General features: G+C 46.8%; 1 protein-coding gene across 1 annotated transcript in view; it reads right to left on the reverse strand.

Annotated features, from left to right (window-relative positions):
- SIM1 (SIM bHLH transcription factor 1) overlaps positions 1-6,431 on the reverse strand; it is a gene marked incomplete at both ends in the record, with an annotated part of 69,157 nt that extends 62,726 nt beyond the window's left edge. Inside the window, one exon of the mRNA XM_081320298.1 lies at positions 6,257-6,431. Coding sequence (XP_081176424.1) covers positions 6,257-6,431 — 175 coding nt within the window. The remainder of the gene's footprint in view (positions 1-6,256) is intronic.
- Positions 6,432-16,575: the final 10,144 nt, after the last annotated feature.

A 16,575-nucleotide genomic window follows, 5' to 3' on the forward strand; every position in this document is an offset into this window, starting at 1 on the left:
GGTGGAGGCCTTCCTCTTGTCGAGGCAGCCCCGCGGTTTGAGATCCAATATCTCCCCCCCCCCCCACTCCCCACCCTCCTCCCCCCCTCTGCCGCCCTTTCCTTCTTCAGCTTGGGTTCAAAAACCTTCTGGATCTCCCGGGGACGCTTTTGTTGGCTCTCCTCGGTGGGTCTCCTCGGTGGAACCAGCAGACCGGATGCCAAATCCAAACATTTGAGGGGCGGGGGGGGGGGGCGGAGAACAGAAAATAGCATTTTAATTCCCCCCTCCTTCAGTTCAGCAGTGAAAATAAAGAGCCCGCTCGCTTTCTGTCTTTCCTCTTTCCCACAGCCGAAGTCAACCGAGCGCCGCTGTTTTCTCCACCTCCCCGTTCCCTCCGGGTTATCACCCCAAAGGGGGGGGGATTTATCAAGGACCGTCGTGCTCACTCTACCTCACCCTTTCTTGATCTGTCGCCCTCGATCTGGGCTACAACTCCCATCATCCCCAACCGGTGCAGAACCCACCCTCCACGCACCTTTGCGCGAAGGGAGGTCGGGGAAGCCTCTTCTACGACTCTGGCCGGGTTACAGGGTAAACGAGGAAAAGTTGCAGCCAACTCTCCTCTTTATATCGACCCGTGTATTAGGGGAGGACGCACCTTCCACGCTGTATGTGCCTTCCACGGAACCAGATTAATAACTTTTTGCGCTGGATGGTCACGTTTTAATTTTTAGAAAAGGACAACCCAGGGGTTCTACATGCATATCTCTCAATATTAAGCTACACACACACACACACACACACATATTGAAATGACTAAAACAGCAGAAATCCCAGGAGCCCGTTCCCAGTGCAATGGATGCTGCGCATTTGCAGAAAACGGATGTATCGACAGCTTGGGGATACCAATTATATTGAACGAACTGGACTTGTTCCACGGAAGATTGTGGCCAAATAAAAGTGGAATCTTAAAAGGAGCCACAAATTTCTTTCTAGTGAGGAGGAGGAGGAGGAGGAGGAGGAGGAGGAGGAGGAGGAGGAGAGGAAGAAGACGAAGACGACTAGGTGACCTTCTAATTCACGAGAACTCCTCTCGGTTCCGCTGCGGTTTACTCCTTTCAAAACTCCCTTTTCCGATTCTAATGACCGAAGAACTCTCTCTGATCCCTGGGGCAGTTGGGGGAGCAGGCCAGGAGTAAGGGGCTGGGGAGAGAGGTGAACCCAGTTCGGCCTTTGCGGCAGTCTGGTCTAACCTATGACATCCACCCCACCTTTCATTCTCAGCTTTTCGCTGGAAAGACTGTAAGCCTGCCCCTTCCTTTCAAAGGCATCTCCCCCTCTCTTATGCACAGGGGGAGAGGGTGCGCGGGATCGATTTCCCTGTGGTTCCAACATCGGTGGGAATTCAAAATCAAATTCGAAGCCCCTTAGGGACCTTTTTTCCCCTCCCCGCACAATAAATATCCCAGGAGGCCACCCAAGAGGGACCTCAGATCGCGAAATGTCAACCCGTGTTCGAGACTAGATAAACGTCCCAATTGGGGTGGGAGTAGGGATCCTAAAAGATTAGATACTTACGAGTAACTGTAATCTGCCATTGAATACTCACCACCACCACCCCGCTACACACACACACACACCTTTTCCCTAGTCATCCCGACCATCAGTCTTAAAGTTTCATTTCAGGTGAGCAAAGCCCAAAATCGAGAAAATCACACACACACACACACACAAAGTGTACACACACTGCGCCCACTTCCTTGCTGCCTTTTGTGGAGTGGGGCCATAACAAAGAGAAAAGGACAGTGCTTGGTTTTCAATTTTGCCTGGTGATTGAAGAACCTGACTGGAAAGGAAAGAAGGCGACGCTATCCGCAAAAGAGTGAATCGAGAACTTTTAAACCCCTTCTTCGCCCACTGGAGCGCTATATTGGTGCCTAACTCACCCTTCCCCAGAGATCCTCTCCTTCTCTCACAGAGTTGTGTGGCGATGAGGAAGGGGCTTGCTCTATTCCCTGGCCTAGGTAGGTTTCAAGCGAGGGGGTTTCCTTCCTAGGTAAATAGGCGAGGCCCTTACAAACAAGCCGGAAAGGCAGCTGCCACTCAGATCCTCCTTGGAAATAAATAGCCTTCACTGAAATCGATGGGACTTAGCACTGAGCAAATAACGGGAAGGCTCAGTGTGTAAGGTGAGGATCTTACCCGCTTGCTGAAAGCAAGGAAGCTGCCTGGGAATCAATGGGATTTAGATCCAGGCGCGTGTTTAGAATCCAATATTCAGCCTGGCTTTTTTTCTCCTCGCCCAATTCTGGCTTGTATCGATTCCTACACAGGCAATCAAAGCTTCTGCCCGCCGACGCCGGCCCACCACCTTTTCTTCCCTACTCCTCGAAGTTTTGCTCCGGATTCCCTGACGGCCGAGGGTGGCTTACCTTGACATCTGTGGAGGACGCCCCGGGTTTTAAGAAGCCTGCCTTGGGGAAGGGGAGGCGAGTGAGGAGGACCAACGCGACGGTTCTTTCGGAAGAACAAGAGAGTCACGAGGCAAACGCGTGAAGCCCTTACACACGGAACACCGACGCCGGCATCCCCTAAACTCCGCTGAAGATGTTACCTAGCCTGGTAAGGAAACGTGGTTAGGAGATCAACCCACCAACTCGGAGAACGAACGAACTAACCCGAGCTACAGATGTTCGCCACCGTTGCAAATGCGGTTGGGCCAGAAGAAGAATCGGCAAGGAGGCAGGCCTCAGGAGAGCTTGCCCCAAGAAAGTGGTGGCAACTACCTGGAGGAAACAGAAGCCACCACACACAGAGACACACACACACACACACAGAGACAGACACAGACACAGACACACCCACCCACCCCGCGTTTGCTTTCTCAGCCAAGGGACTTGTTCAGGCCGGGATAGATTTCCGGGAATTCGAAAGCTTTAAAAGCAGGCAGGAGCCCTCGCTTTAGGAAAACTCGACTGCGTACACAGCGCGACGCCCTCTTAGGAAAAAGTAGCGCGAGAAATCGATTTAGCAACCCTCGTCCCACTAAGCCAGCGTTTCCCAACCTTAGGAACTTGAAGATGCGTGGACTTCAACTCCCAGAATTCCCCAGCCAGCTATGCTGGCTGGGGAATTCTGGGAGTTGAAGTCCACGCATCTTCAAGTTCCTAAGGTTGGGAAACACTGCACTAAGCGCCTTCACGCACCGCAGCAGCTCTCCGGCTGCCCCGGTGCAACTGCTCCATACCCGCGATCTCCGAGCCCGGCGGCTTCCACCGGCTCGTACTTGGCCGCCGTTAATCCCCCCGCCCCCGAGGCTTAACATCTTCTCCCCCATCCCGTTTCATCCCCTTTCCTGCCCAGATATCCGGCGGCTTTCCAAGTCAGGAGGAGTTGGGACGGGAGAGCCCCCTTTTTTTTTCTTTTCCTCTGGTCGCCCTGATTTATTTACTCGCAGGCTGTACGAGCCGCGCCATATGCTTCCTCTGATCGAACATGCCCGCCAGGGAGGTGCGGGTAATTGAGCAGATCCGCCGCGAAGCACGCACCCGAGGTAGCCCGCCGAGACCCGAAGCGGTGGGGGGGGGGGGGGGAGAAGCGCGGCTAATCATCTTGGAGAAGCTGCACGGGGTCTCTCACCCACCCGTTGGCTCCCTTCCATCCGTCCCACCCACCCGTCCGGGGGAGAAATGCCAAAAGCAGCCCAAGCATCTGGCTGGCTGTGCGACGAGCCGTCGTAACGGTTGATGGACCGTGACGGTCGCAACAATAACATCCCGCTTACGTTCGCCTTCAAAAGGTAACCTCCAGCAAAGCTCTCCGAAGGAGGCAAATGTATTTTTTTTTTTAAAAAAAAATCAAATCTCTGCCTCCGCTTTCTTAATCCAGACGGAGGGCACCTAACGCTTAAAACTCCCGAGCCCGTCTTTTTAAAAAAAAACAAACAAAAAACGCCGCGTTACTTGCACGGCTTTTCCCAAGGAGGCGGCACAATTCAGCCGCCGCTGAGCGGCTTTCGGTCTCTGGGTTCCCTCCGCAGGCAGTCCGCCGAGGAATGCTACGTTTTCCCCGGGGAGGCTCCCGCAGGTACCCGCGGACGACCTCCACTGAAAGCAAGAGGCTTCCTTGCGGACAAATAGGTTTGCTTTTTGTAGCCCGCTGGTCCCCGCGTTGTAAACCTCTGTAAATACACGAATTTTCGAAATCTTTGGCTCCGTCGTACAATAAAAAAGAAAAGAAAAGAAAAAAAGAAAAAAAAAACACACCTGCAGGAGTGCAATGGAAACTTTATTTCAAAGTGTCCCAGGGCATTGCCAAACTATGGCAATAATAGCCCTTTCAATTATCTTTCGCTGGTTACCATCCAGCCCAAATCAAGCGCTTTTGCCCTCCCCACGCTCCTTTTAGTACGGTTGTTCAAGCGAGTTAATTCTGCTGCTCTTGAAGTCAGTAGGACTTGCAGAAATATAACCGGGAGGCCTTCTGCCTTGCAAACAGATTGATTGGCATGCTAATACACTGTACTGGGCATTGTCAAAGAGGTAACAGCTAAAAACCCAGTCCCTACTTTGTTGTTTTATTTTCAATGATCCCGAGTGTGTGTGTGTGTGTGTGTGTGTATCCTATGTTTACATCACAAGCTTACTTTGGAAAGAAGTTCTATTTTAAAGGATTTGGGATAAGGATTCAGTTTCTATTAAATTAAATACATAGAATGAAGGCTATTGCTAAGCACATTTGATTTGTGCTTAGATTGTAAGCCGCCCTGAGTCTTCGGAGAAGGGTGGGATATAAATGGGATTAAAATAAAATAAATAAATTCCAATTTGACAAATTGATTGAAAATTCACTGCCATTAATAAATGCGGAAGTAGGAATTTCTTTCTAGTGTTTTATTACTGTTGTTCATAACAACATCATTTTTATATCAATAATATTACATGTGTCCATAAATTCCACTGGGAAAAACTACAAGCCTCAATGGCCAGCCCATCTTTGCTGACTTTTCCAATCCCTGGCTAGAATAAAATTTCAAAGTAGTTCACAAATCCCAATACACAAAACAGATCTCTTGAAAAAATTTAAATCCATGGAGAATAAATTTATATGTCACTTCTGTATCAATTCTCCTGATAAATCTACCTAGGATTGGCTCATTAGACTATTCCAGATGTGGATAAATTTCTTTAGTTTTACCTGGAACCTTTACTCCAGGTAACAGTAATAGTTCTAGAGGTAGTTAGAATTTGGGCTCTGCAGAATGCTCACATTTTGCTAGAAATACTGATGAAAACTTCTTAGACTTGTACGCTCTACCTATTTGTAAGCATTTGTAAGCATTTCGGGTCATCAGAGACCAAAAAAAAGCTTCATATTCCAGTTTCTGGGCTCATTATCTTCAGTGGCAGTTCACTGACTCTTACTCTGGTTTTGATTTCCATCCTGTGCCAGGCACAACAACAGTGTTTTCCCACCCTAAAGATAAGAACACGTTCATCTGAGGGATGAATTATGACTTTCCTAGCCAAAGGGGCCTTATTCCAAGGAAGGCTTTTATTTCCCCAACCACCTGGACACAGAACCAGGGCAAAGACTATGATTTCTCTTTGGTCTCCAAGAGGGATTATGGATATTCCATCCAGATGGGCTACATTGGTAGTATTCACATTTCAGATTTCTTTCTTGTGCATCTCTCTTTCTGCCCCCCCCCCCTGCAGTTGTGCCACCTTGGTCCACACAATAGAAACCAGGGCTTAGGATCTGGATCAATATTTACCTTGGTATTAATTCCTTGCCTTCCTTCTCCCTCTGCCCAAATTTTTCTATGGTAAATACGAGATGCCCTTTGGGGCAATCCACGTGGCCTGACCGGGGAGAGGGGTGGGTGGGTGGGATGGTTTGTTTGTTTTAGTCACTGGAAGTGGCAGCTGAGCTCCCAGCTTCGTTGTGTTGACAAAGGTGCCTCTGGTTCCCTGAACCAAACAGGTCCTATGTACCAAAGAGGAAAGGGTTTGGGGGGGGAGGGGGAAAGGGAGGAGGAAGAAGCAGCAGACAAAAGAGGAAAGTCACCAGAGAACTTCCTGCAAAATCCACAAAACTTCTGTCCTAAGAATAGGTTTTCACTGGACTGCTTAGTTAGTCGCCCTGGAAATTTTCTTGAGCAGACAAAAGAGGCAGAAGTCAAGGTTGGCCCAGCCAGGAAGAATAACCCCATTGGTTCCACTCTCCCTTAAGGCATTGGGGAGACGAAAGTCTCAGGAGGGGTGCTACCTACCTTCCGGGAAGACCACCCTCATTTTTAGGTAGCTGGTGGTGAGCCGAATGATGGAGGCCTTGTCCAGTTGCGAGGTGATAGCCGAAGGCAAAGGCAGAAGCTTGGCCAGTTCGTAGAATTCGCTGTTTTCTTTCTCCCGCCTAGTCCGGGCGGCATTCTTAGATTTCTCTTTCATGGTGCTGCCTTTCCCCTTCTCTGCGACCAGGCCAGCTCCGCAGATGCATCCAAGAAGAAAGGTCACTCCCAGCAAAGCATCGCGGCCAGCTCCGCTTGGCTTGGCGTCCCTCTAAGCCATCTCGCCAAAACCTCCGGCGCTGTGAGGTTCAAGTGGGGACGAGGCGAGCACAGGGCTGCTTTACCAGCTGAGGAGTAGCATTCTGACACCCTCGATTTCAACAAAGCGGCGGAGAACCCACCAAATTGAGGAATCCAGAGGAAAGAGCCCCCAAAGGCGTGGTTGACTCTCAGCAATTTAGCCCAGGACCCTGGCGCTTCTCTTCCTTCTCTCTTGGCCAAAGTAACTCCTCCGCCCAGGAGACCTCATAGCGCTTCTCTTTTGCGCCTCCTTCCTCTTTCTCAAGGATTTCCAGGCTTCGGGGCGCAGGCCTTTGGCAATTGGCCGACCCAGGCCCCCCCTTCCTTCAAGCAGCTGTGAAGACAACAGTGGCGGGACGGGGAGACAGAAACAGCCAAAGATTAATAATACTCTGACACAGGTCCCCTTCTCCCTTTGCCCATTAATTAAACCCTCGAACACATTACGGTGACTTTTGGAAGAACCCTCCTATAGGTGCGGAGCGAGGCTGCGAAGGGAAGACCGAGAGAGAGAGAGACTGTTGCTTATAAGCCACGGGTGGAAAGGAAAAAAAGGTGAGGGGATTTAAAGGTTCTTGGAGGCTCCCATACGGAAATTCCAAAAGAAATCGGTACCGGTGGGAAAATGTTGTATCTGTCCACTGCGGCTTCGGATCTGGCTGATTACAAATAAGCTTCAGCCTCGCTCCAGAGTGGTGAAAAGAATATTCACAGCAGTAATTCTTGGGAAGAGTCCCTTCCCTCTGGCTTTGCTCCATGTTAAGCCCAGAGCCGAGAGATGGCCTTTGCGTGGTGTGGAATTTATACGTAAAGAAATTCTAAGGAGACAAAAGGGCCCCTTCGACTGACCAGGCGCATCTACTTATATAAAACGCTCAGATACCAATTTCTAATTTCCCCATTTCCTTCTGGCAGCCACTCCTCCTCTGAGGGACGGTCGGCTTCGTTCGGGTAAGGTACAAAAGCCAGCCGCTTCCTCCCAAGCTTCCCATCCACAAACCACTTACGCCTCACTGATCTGCCGGACAACTTTGTTACACCTCGATTAAAGTCCCGTTTGGAAGTCATTATCGCCAGCCCCAACTTAAACACGGAGCTCCGACTTAAACGTCTCAACGATGGCGATCTCTCCGGTAAATAATACCGGCCGCAGGGGCGACAGGGCTGGAGTCTCTCCTCCACCCCACCCCCCGCCCCCCCAAACCCGGAGAAGCCGAAGCATAGCGCAAGTGATCGCTTACCGCTCGGCGTTTTCCATTCACCCCAGTTTCGAAATCGCTCTTTCGCGGTATTGAAGTTTTTGAAACGGTCCCCGCCTGCCCCCCTCCCTCCCTCCCTCCTTTCCCCTTGGGCAGAAGTACGTGGAGCCAAAAAGCGCATCTTTCATCTCTAGACAAGCCGCCCTGCAGAAGAACGAGGGTGACTCCGTGTCGATCTAAAGAGAGAGTTACTTTCCCTCGCCCGCCCAGTCCCCCCTCCCACCGCAGCAGCCTCCGGGTGTCTCCTGTTTCTCCCTCCCCCAGCTGCCGCCCCCTCCACCTACCTGCACTCCCCGAGCCCGAGGTGACAGTGGCGAGCGAGACTTTACTAAAGATCAGCGAGATCCGTCAAAGGTGGGAAAGTTTCTTCTCCCACGGGTGGAAAGGGGGAATCTGTGCCTTCTTATCCTCTAAGTGTTGCTGTCCGGCTCGTCCAGGATTGTGATCGGGAGAGGAAGCGACAGTTAATGAGGAATCCTTAATTTCCAGGCTGAGAAATGCCTAATAAACTTCTGGATAGCCAAAAGGGCTTTTTACCCGAACTTCATTTCTCAGCCCTGCTTCAGTCTGCCCGGCCTTAATGCCACTCACACGGCAAGCTGGCTTCCTATTGGAACAGAGCGCCGAAAGGCCGGCCTCTTACTGGTTGAGCGGCGGAGTTACGTCACCCATTTCTGGGCACGCCCCTTTTTACCCTTGTGCGGGCCTGAAAGCGCCGGAGCCGCGTCCAGTTTGCGACCTTTCGGCTCCAGCGGTGGACGCGGGAAGGGACCCCTGGCTCGCTTCTTCCGTGGAGTCCCAGGGCGAGGACAAGGAAAGCACCCATGGGCGGGAGGGGCCGAGCCGTTGCTGCTCCGGTCCTGGGAAACGGAGCAAACTGGGAACAAGTGGGTCTTTCGGTTCTCTCCTGCAAGGCACTGCTTAGTTAAAAAAAAAAAGCCTTTCCTTCTGGCAAGAGGGGACGGGGAAAAGTTTGTAGCAAAGGCTTTTCTGCAGTCGTACTAAAAGATCGGCTTCCCCGCGAGTAAATGTCGAGTTTGCATTAAGTCTTGCGGGTCAGCCTCAAGAAACTGGGAAAAGAATGCACACGTGTAATAGAGTAATCACGGGGCCCGGTGTTTAAATATATTTATTTGGTCGTGGAAAGTCATTCCTTTGCACGGTTTATACCTTAACATTTTTTTTAAAAAAAAAAACAACAACCACCCGTGTTAATGTACGAACTAGTTGACTTTAACAAGGTCTTGAAAGTTGATTTCGTCCAACTGAATACCCGTGGGATTGCAACACAGAGATTAGTTGCGCAGCTCGAGTGGTACAAACGAATCCGATTCTAAGTACTCGGTAGATGAATTTCCCAATATTGGAAATGTGTTGTTAGAAATTTCTGCAGAACGTCTATTTATTAGCTGATTTTGCATTTGAGGTACTTAACTTGCTTCTTCGGGGAATAGGGAATATAATAGGAATTATTTTGGATATCTTACAACTCGCCCTTCCCCAACGCACCGATTAAAAGCCTCTCTTCTCAGTTTCAGGAACAGTCCCACCCACAGTTGGGTGGTTAATTCCGCCAGGCTTGACGGTGTAATAAAATGAAAAATCCCTGCTGGCAGAAACTCGGGTTCAGGTCAACAGAACAGCTAAACTCTTTCATACACACTTTATCCCTCTTTAAAAGCAGAAGGTAGGAGAGTAGCGATCCGGGCTAGAAAGAAATGCAGTACTGGAAAGTTGGAGGCAGACTCAGCCAATTCGCGGGACCTGCTAGTTCCTAAAAAAAAAAATCCCACTGAATCGAATGCGGTTGATTCCCGCTAAATACGCAGGGTTTCAATCCGACTTTCCTTTTTCAAATAGCCAGAATGCCAAAACCTAATCGTTTCGCTTCTGTAACGTTGCAGATCGCTCAAAATGGTCCTTTACATTCGTCCGCTCAAATCTCGTTCAATTTTTTTAAAAAAATCCAAAGACCAATATACCCAACGCGCATAGAATGCATTGTCTTGTGGCAGAATATGAATCTTCGCATCCTCCCCAGCATGGATAAAGAATCGCATTTATCGTAAGGAAATTGAGCGTCTCCGAACGCAAATCTAGCGCAGAACATTAGAAGTGAAGTTTGCCTGCAGCCTCCGGTCAGATGTGCGAGTTCAAAATATTATCTGCACGGGATTTGAAAGGAGCGGACCGACACAGGCCCAGCTCCAAGGTGGTTTGAAAGGCTCAAAACCCTCGTGAGTTTTGCACCGGCCTCTAGGACCCGGGTTCTGGATGAGAGCCGCTTGAGTAGATGAGGGTCTACAGAGTAGCTTCGAAAGGTATTCCTTCCCCTTACTCCGGCGTTTATTTTGCACAGCAGCTGATAGATTTAGAAATTGTGGAAGAATGCCTTGTGCGGTGAGATGCAGATGTTCTCTGAATGCCTTGGTGTTGACCAGCGCCAAGTAAGATTATACCCCATTAGGTGAAAACGGGAAGCGAAGGTTCCCACTCGGCCCAACTCGCTCGTGAACACCAGGAAACTGTGCATGTGTGTGCTGGCGCGGGCGGGCGCCTGTATAGGATCTGCTTACGCACACATTTAGCCATAATGTTTTGTTTCGGCTTAAGATGTTTTATAAACCCAGACTTGTGATTTGTGGCTCACCGTGCTAGGTGAACGCAAGGAAATGTGACTCATTCAAGCATCCACGGTAAACCCTGTGTGTGAATCAGATCATGCAAATGGCATGTGTAAGATTGGGGGGGGGGAGGTGGGGGCGGTTCTTTTCCTAAATGATACCGCTGTGAGTCTTTGGAGAGAAGTAAGTTAAAAGCCAAAGAAAAACATTAAAGATACTGCCTACCACTTCCGCTGCGACATTCATCGTTCTTTCAAAGGTCTGAAGTCAGAATGCCATCACGTGGATGTAACAAGTGTTCCTACTCCCAGGTCGAACCCAGTTCCCGCCCAGTCGGTCAGCCCATTTCTTCAAATGTGATTTTTTTTTACGGTACGGATGGTTGGATTTTAGAGCCACTTATTTGAAAGTCCAATTTTCCATCGGCATACAATCCATCCTAAGGCATGCTTATTCGAGTTCGTTTTGTCTTAACGGGAGCTCTAATAAACGAGTCAGTATAGAGCAGTGTTGCATCTGGATCGGAGAGGCCGATTAAAAAACCTATTTGACATCAGAGCTGACCTCCCCAAACCCTTGTGCGAATAAAATGAAAGGAGACCCTTCGGTCGGGTCTCTCGAGCTCTCCGAAGCAAATCCGAAACACAAAACGCCAATAAGTAAATAAATAAACGATTAGCATCTGCCGGCATCTTGGCAGTTTACAGCCCACGCTAACTGCAAACCAATCTCCGCTCCGCTCCGTCTGTTAGCAAAGTCTTTTTTTTTTTTACCCGCTCTCAAAAACGAAACGGTCAGGAAAGCAGAACCAAAGTGGGTGTAGGAAACAGGGAAAGAACGGCGGGGCCGGAGTAACGTTTAAAGCCGTCTTTGTCCCATCCAGATTTGCCGGGAATCGGATTCTGGATCCCAAAGGGAGAAATCGGGGACGTTCCGGCGTCGAAACACTTCCCAAATCGCCCAAACGCGGCCGAAGTCCTCCCAAGTCAAGGAAGAGGCTCGAGGGCGGAGGGAGGACGGGAGGGAGAAGGGACGGGGCCCTCACCAAGGCTTGGCTTCCCTAGAAGGAAAAACAACTCCCCGATCTGGAAGCTGCGGGTCAGGCCGGAGTCATTCCTCTCGGCAAACACGCGGGGAGTGAGAAGCAGGTCCGTTTGAATGGCGCCGGATGGGTCGGTTCCTCACGCGGGATTTCCAGCGGTGCCACCGCCAGTCGTGCTTGTGGCGAGACATCGTTGAAAGATCTTTCTTTCTTTCTTTCTTTCTTTCTTTCTTTCTTTCTTTCTTTCTTTCTTTCTTTCTTTCTTTCTTTCTTTCTTTCTTTCTTTCTTTCTTTCTTTCTTTCTTTCTTTCTTTCTTTCTTTCTTTCTTTCTTTCTTTCTTTCTTTCTTTCTTTCTTTCTTTCTTTCTTTCTTTCTTTCTTTCTTTCTTTCTTTCTTTCTTTCTTTCTTTCTTTCTTTCTTTCTTTCTTTCTTTCTTTCATCGCCACTCTGTCCCGGAACAAATCTGCAGGTGCAAAACGACCTAGAATACGTTCATTCTGAAGTAAAACACTGCGCTTAAAACGACTTCGAAGCCAGCCGCCTGGCCGGCCTTGTTTCCAACAGGCAGCAAGGAATCCCAGTGGCCGCCGGGAAGTTTCCCGCCGCCATTGCCGGCTCGGAAGGAAAAGCCGGAAACGGAGCCAACGTGTTGGCGAAGCCAGCGGTTTCTTTTGGCCTCCGGGAAGTTTTAAGGGTGGCTGGAAGGAGAAAGAGCCAAAAGGGGATGCACTACAAGACACACCTGGGTGAAAAGGGGGTCTAGGATTGCAAGAATTGAGGCCTTTGAACTGTGGTGCTGGAGAAGACTCCTGCGAGTCCCTTGGACTGCAAGGCGATCAAACCGGTCAGTCCTAGAGGAGATCAATCCTGACTGCTCTTTAGAAGGCCAGATCCTGAAGCTAAAACTCAAATACTTTGGCCACCTAATGAGAAGGAAGGACTCACTGGAGAAGAGCCTAATGCTGGGAAAGATTTGGGGCAATAGAAGAAGGGGACGACAGAATGAGGTGGCTGGATGGAGTCACTGAAGCAGTAGGCATGAGCCTAAATGGACTCCAGAAGATGGTAGAGGACAGGAAGGCCTGGAGGAATGTTGTCCATAGGGTTGCGATGGGTCGGACACGACTTCGCAGCTAACAACAACAACAACAACAGGATTGCAAGCATCTATCCATCCAGGCTGTGATGTGGGGGACCAAGTCTCCCAGTGTTCTCAATGGCCGGCGGGGATTGTAGTTCCAAGTTTAAGGTGTCAGCTTGAAGAAGGTGATGGTAGCCCTAGTTGCAAAATGGTCACTGTGTCCTTGAATACAAGATACCTATCTGGGCAAGGAGAGAAGCAGAGGCTTATCCACCCATTGATGGAGCACTTTTGGAGAATACGTTGGATCATAAGTTGAGTCTCTGGGACTCTTCTCCTAACCTAATTGCTTCTCAGTTTTTGGATGCTCCTGGCTAAGGAATAATTATAGGAAGGCAGGCCTTTGCTTGTTTTGAAATACTCTCCAATCTTTCTTCATCCTGTAAACTCTCTCCTATATGATTAACAAACTGCTGGCCTGGAGCCCTGCTAGCCCAGGAATTCCCTTAGTTAAATTCTTCACACTTAGCTACAAACCATCCCAGGACAAGCTTGTTTTTCCCAGTCATCCTGTCAGAGAAATCCATGAAATTCACCAAATTCTTCATACCAGTGAAGCCTACAGGTATCTTGAGAAAATGGGAATCTTCCATTCTGTTCTCTTGGGGGTTTGATTTGGAGAAAGGGCAATTACAGAGTGTCCTTCTGGTGAGAGATTTAGCATTGCAGCTGAACCACTGATGTCAGCTTGTTGAAGTAAAGTGGAAAGTATCTTCAGTGTGACAAGCTAACATACACAAAGCACATTTCCCAGAATGGATGGAATTGGATTCAAAGGAAATATCTCTTTGTTGAGGGCTCAGTTACTTGTGCTTGACTCCAGACTATTTGTTTGAGTTATAGTTACCTCTGCATATACAGGGGCAATGCCTCAGCAAAGTGAATTTGAACAGATTTCCTATCTTAACAACTCAAGACAACCAAGGTAGTTGGCAGCACCTGGCCAACCTTTATTGACAAAGTGAATTTGAACAGATTTCCTATCTAACAACTCAAGACAACCAAGGTAGTTGGCAGCACCTGGCTAACCTTTGCTGACATTGAAAAATTAAGTAGGTTTGGACCTGATTAATACTTGAAAGGAGACAATCAAAAACTTGCTGGGCTGTACCCTTGACCCAGAAATTACTAAACTTTCTAAAGATGGCAATGGCAAGCCAAGAAAACTTCATAGATGTGTCCATGCAGTTATTAACTTGCTCTACTGGAAACACATTTTATTTTTTAACAGATTTGCATGTTTGAAATATAGGATCATAAAGAAATCAAATATGCTTTAAATTAGCCTGCTTGTTAGCTTTCAGGAATTCATTTAATCGTAGTTGTTAATTGTGGTGTAAACTAATCAAATTCTGCAGCATATTCTTTAGAATAGTCTGTCTCTAGATACATCTATTGTCTCTTTTTTAATATAAATTGCTCAGTTTGAACAGGTCACCATATAATATAAAAACAAGAATAAGGCAATGTCCAAATGTTGTAGACTTCAATTCCCATAAGTTCCAGATAGCATAAACAATGGCAAGGGATTATGAGAGCACACCTAACAATATACATAATACCTGGAAGGTACCAGTTTTCTTAGACTTTTTTTAGAGTCTTGTCTTTGTAATAGTAAATAAAGTGGAATATTTATATTTCAGTCTATTGAGGAATCTCATTTTAATCCCATTTAGAAATGGACTCTTCCCTCTGTTTTACTTATATATAGCTCACTTTTCTGATTGAGTAGAAAACAATTCATAACAATTCTAGAACTCTAATAAAACCAGAAGTGAGACAAAATATAGTATTCTCATATTTAAAAGGTAGGAACTTAAAAGATGTGTATATGTCAACACATTGTAACTGGCTTTTTGGAAATACTATCAAAATGAGAAGGGATTTGGGATCGAAATACTCATTTATTTAAGCACAAGCTTTGGGTAAGTGAGGATGATTCCGATGTTGACTGGAGTTCTTTTCCCATTTACCAAGAAATATGTTGAATTGAATTCAGTAGAATGAAATTTTGATTTGATGTGTACAAAATTGCACTGCCAGATTACAATCTTGATAGGCACCCCTTCCCTAATAATAAGCCTCACTGAACTCTAAAGATTCAAACCACATCCCCACTCTTGGCTTAAGTGCTATTCAGTCCTCCTCATGTTGGCAAAAGAGATTGCTGTTACAAATGTGGTTCTCTGGAGCATTGATTCCATCCTGGGCTTGTCACATTTGTAGTGATTTCATACTAAAATGTGTTGTCTTCCCTGTTAGATATGCTAAAACACTCTTCTCCTTTTCTCTAACATTATCACCCTTCTTTTTATTAACTAGTGAGAACTTTATACAAATCTAAGCACTGTAACAAGGAGGAACAGGGCTTTTGTGTCTTCCCTGAGATGATGATAATGGTGATTTATTAAACTTGTATGCCTCCTGTTTTCTAATGGCTCTGAGTAGCTCACAATGATCAACCATATCATTATTAGAAATATTTATTTCTCCTTTTCTGGTTCCATAGTCATATGGCTAATTGCTTTGCAAAACCATCTTTTCTTATTGCAGTGGCAATAGCTACTTGTGTGCAGTGAATAGATGTGGGTATGGGATAGAAGGAGAAGTTAGGTGAAGCAATATGACACATATACTGCTAAATATCCTAACAGTGTGATTATAAAAAGTTGTGTGAGAATGTAGCTAGTAAGAGAGTTAAATGGCAGTGGTAGTTCCCAGGAAATATTGCAAGGGAAGGTGGGTTGACTTCCCTAACAAATACACAATAACAAATCTAACTGACAATAAATGACTGTAGACAAATATGAGGGATTTTATCATATCTACCGGTACCGCTGAAGGTTAGCATTTTCTGAGAAAGGGTCAAAATGAAGAAAGAGATCAGTAGCATCAGCAGCTGTTGGTTTTTTTTTGCATTCCAATTAAATGTTCTTAAAAATGAGTACTACATGTAATACAGGGATGAAAACATGGCTTGAGATATTCGGAAGAAAAGCAACTGCCTGAGATCACTGAAGGTTTCCAGGAAACCTGGAAAGGGAAAAGAATCTGGTGTTGTATAGAAGAGATGCAAAATCAATACAGTTATTCAGAGATGTGTAATCATCTCACACTTTATTTTCTTCTAAACCCATCACTGGTACTTGGAAACTACTTCTGAACATTTCCCATAAATGCTATATAACATATATCCACTTGGTTTCTCAGAAAAAAAAGGTTGCTTTAAACCCCCTTCTCCCCATGAATTGAGAAATGATAAATAGTATGATTTTATCTTTCCTTGATGGAACAACTCTGGAAGATGTCCAAAGCTTGGCATGATCCCTGAGCTTCAAGACCACAAGCCTAGGATGTAATCCTTCCCTTCCTCAGCTAGTTTCCAATTTGCAATCCCATTTTAATTATACTTTATAATCTTTGGAGAGATTAAAGTATCCAAAACTGTTTTTAGGTCTCAGTGGCTTTAATAGTATAGTATTTTAAGGTACCTGATTCTGAATTAAACTCCTAATGTCTCCAAGTTCAAGAAGCTGGGATCTAATTTCAATGCTAAAGCTAAAGAATCCTAGTTGTGTAAATTGTCCAGAGGGGTGATAATATGAAGAAGCATCTTTAAATTGCTTCTTGGAATGGAAAATATTACTGAGTGGAAACTGAAGAAAGCTGGCTTTATTTTATTGGGAGATTTTGACCCAATCACAGACAATACATTCTTCTTATCATGGCTATTATGCAGATAAATGTGTCAGACTGTTCAATGGTATGCCATATCACTATGTAACTGTGGCTAAACAACACTTGGCTGAGCGCACTGCTTACTCTAAGCCATCAATTGTATTAATAAATAATACAATTAATACAATCAACCACAAATAGGGTTCTCCTTGAGTTCTTACCATGGTGTTTTTTTCATTGCTTCCCAACCTCAGTTCCC

The sequence above is a fragment of the Vipera berus genome (genome assembly GCF_964194415.1).
Source record: "Vipera berus genome assembly, chromosome: 1".
NCBI classification, from domain to species: Eukaryota; Metazoa; Chordata; class Lepidosauria; order Squamata; family Viperidae; genus Vipera; species Vipera berus.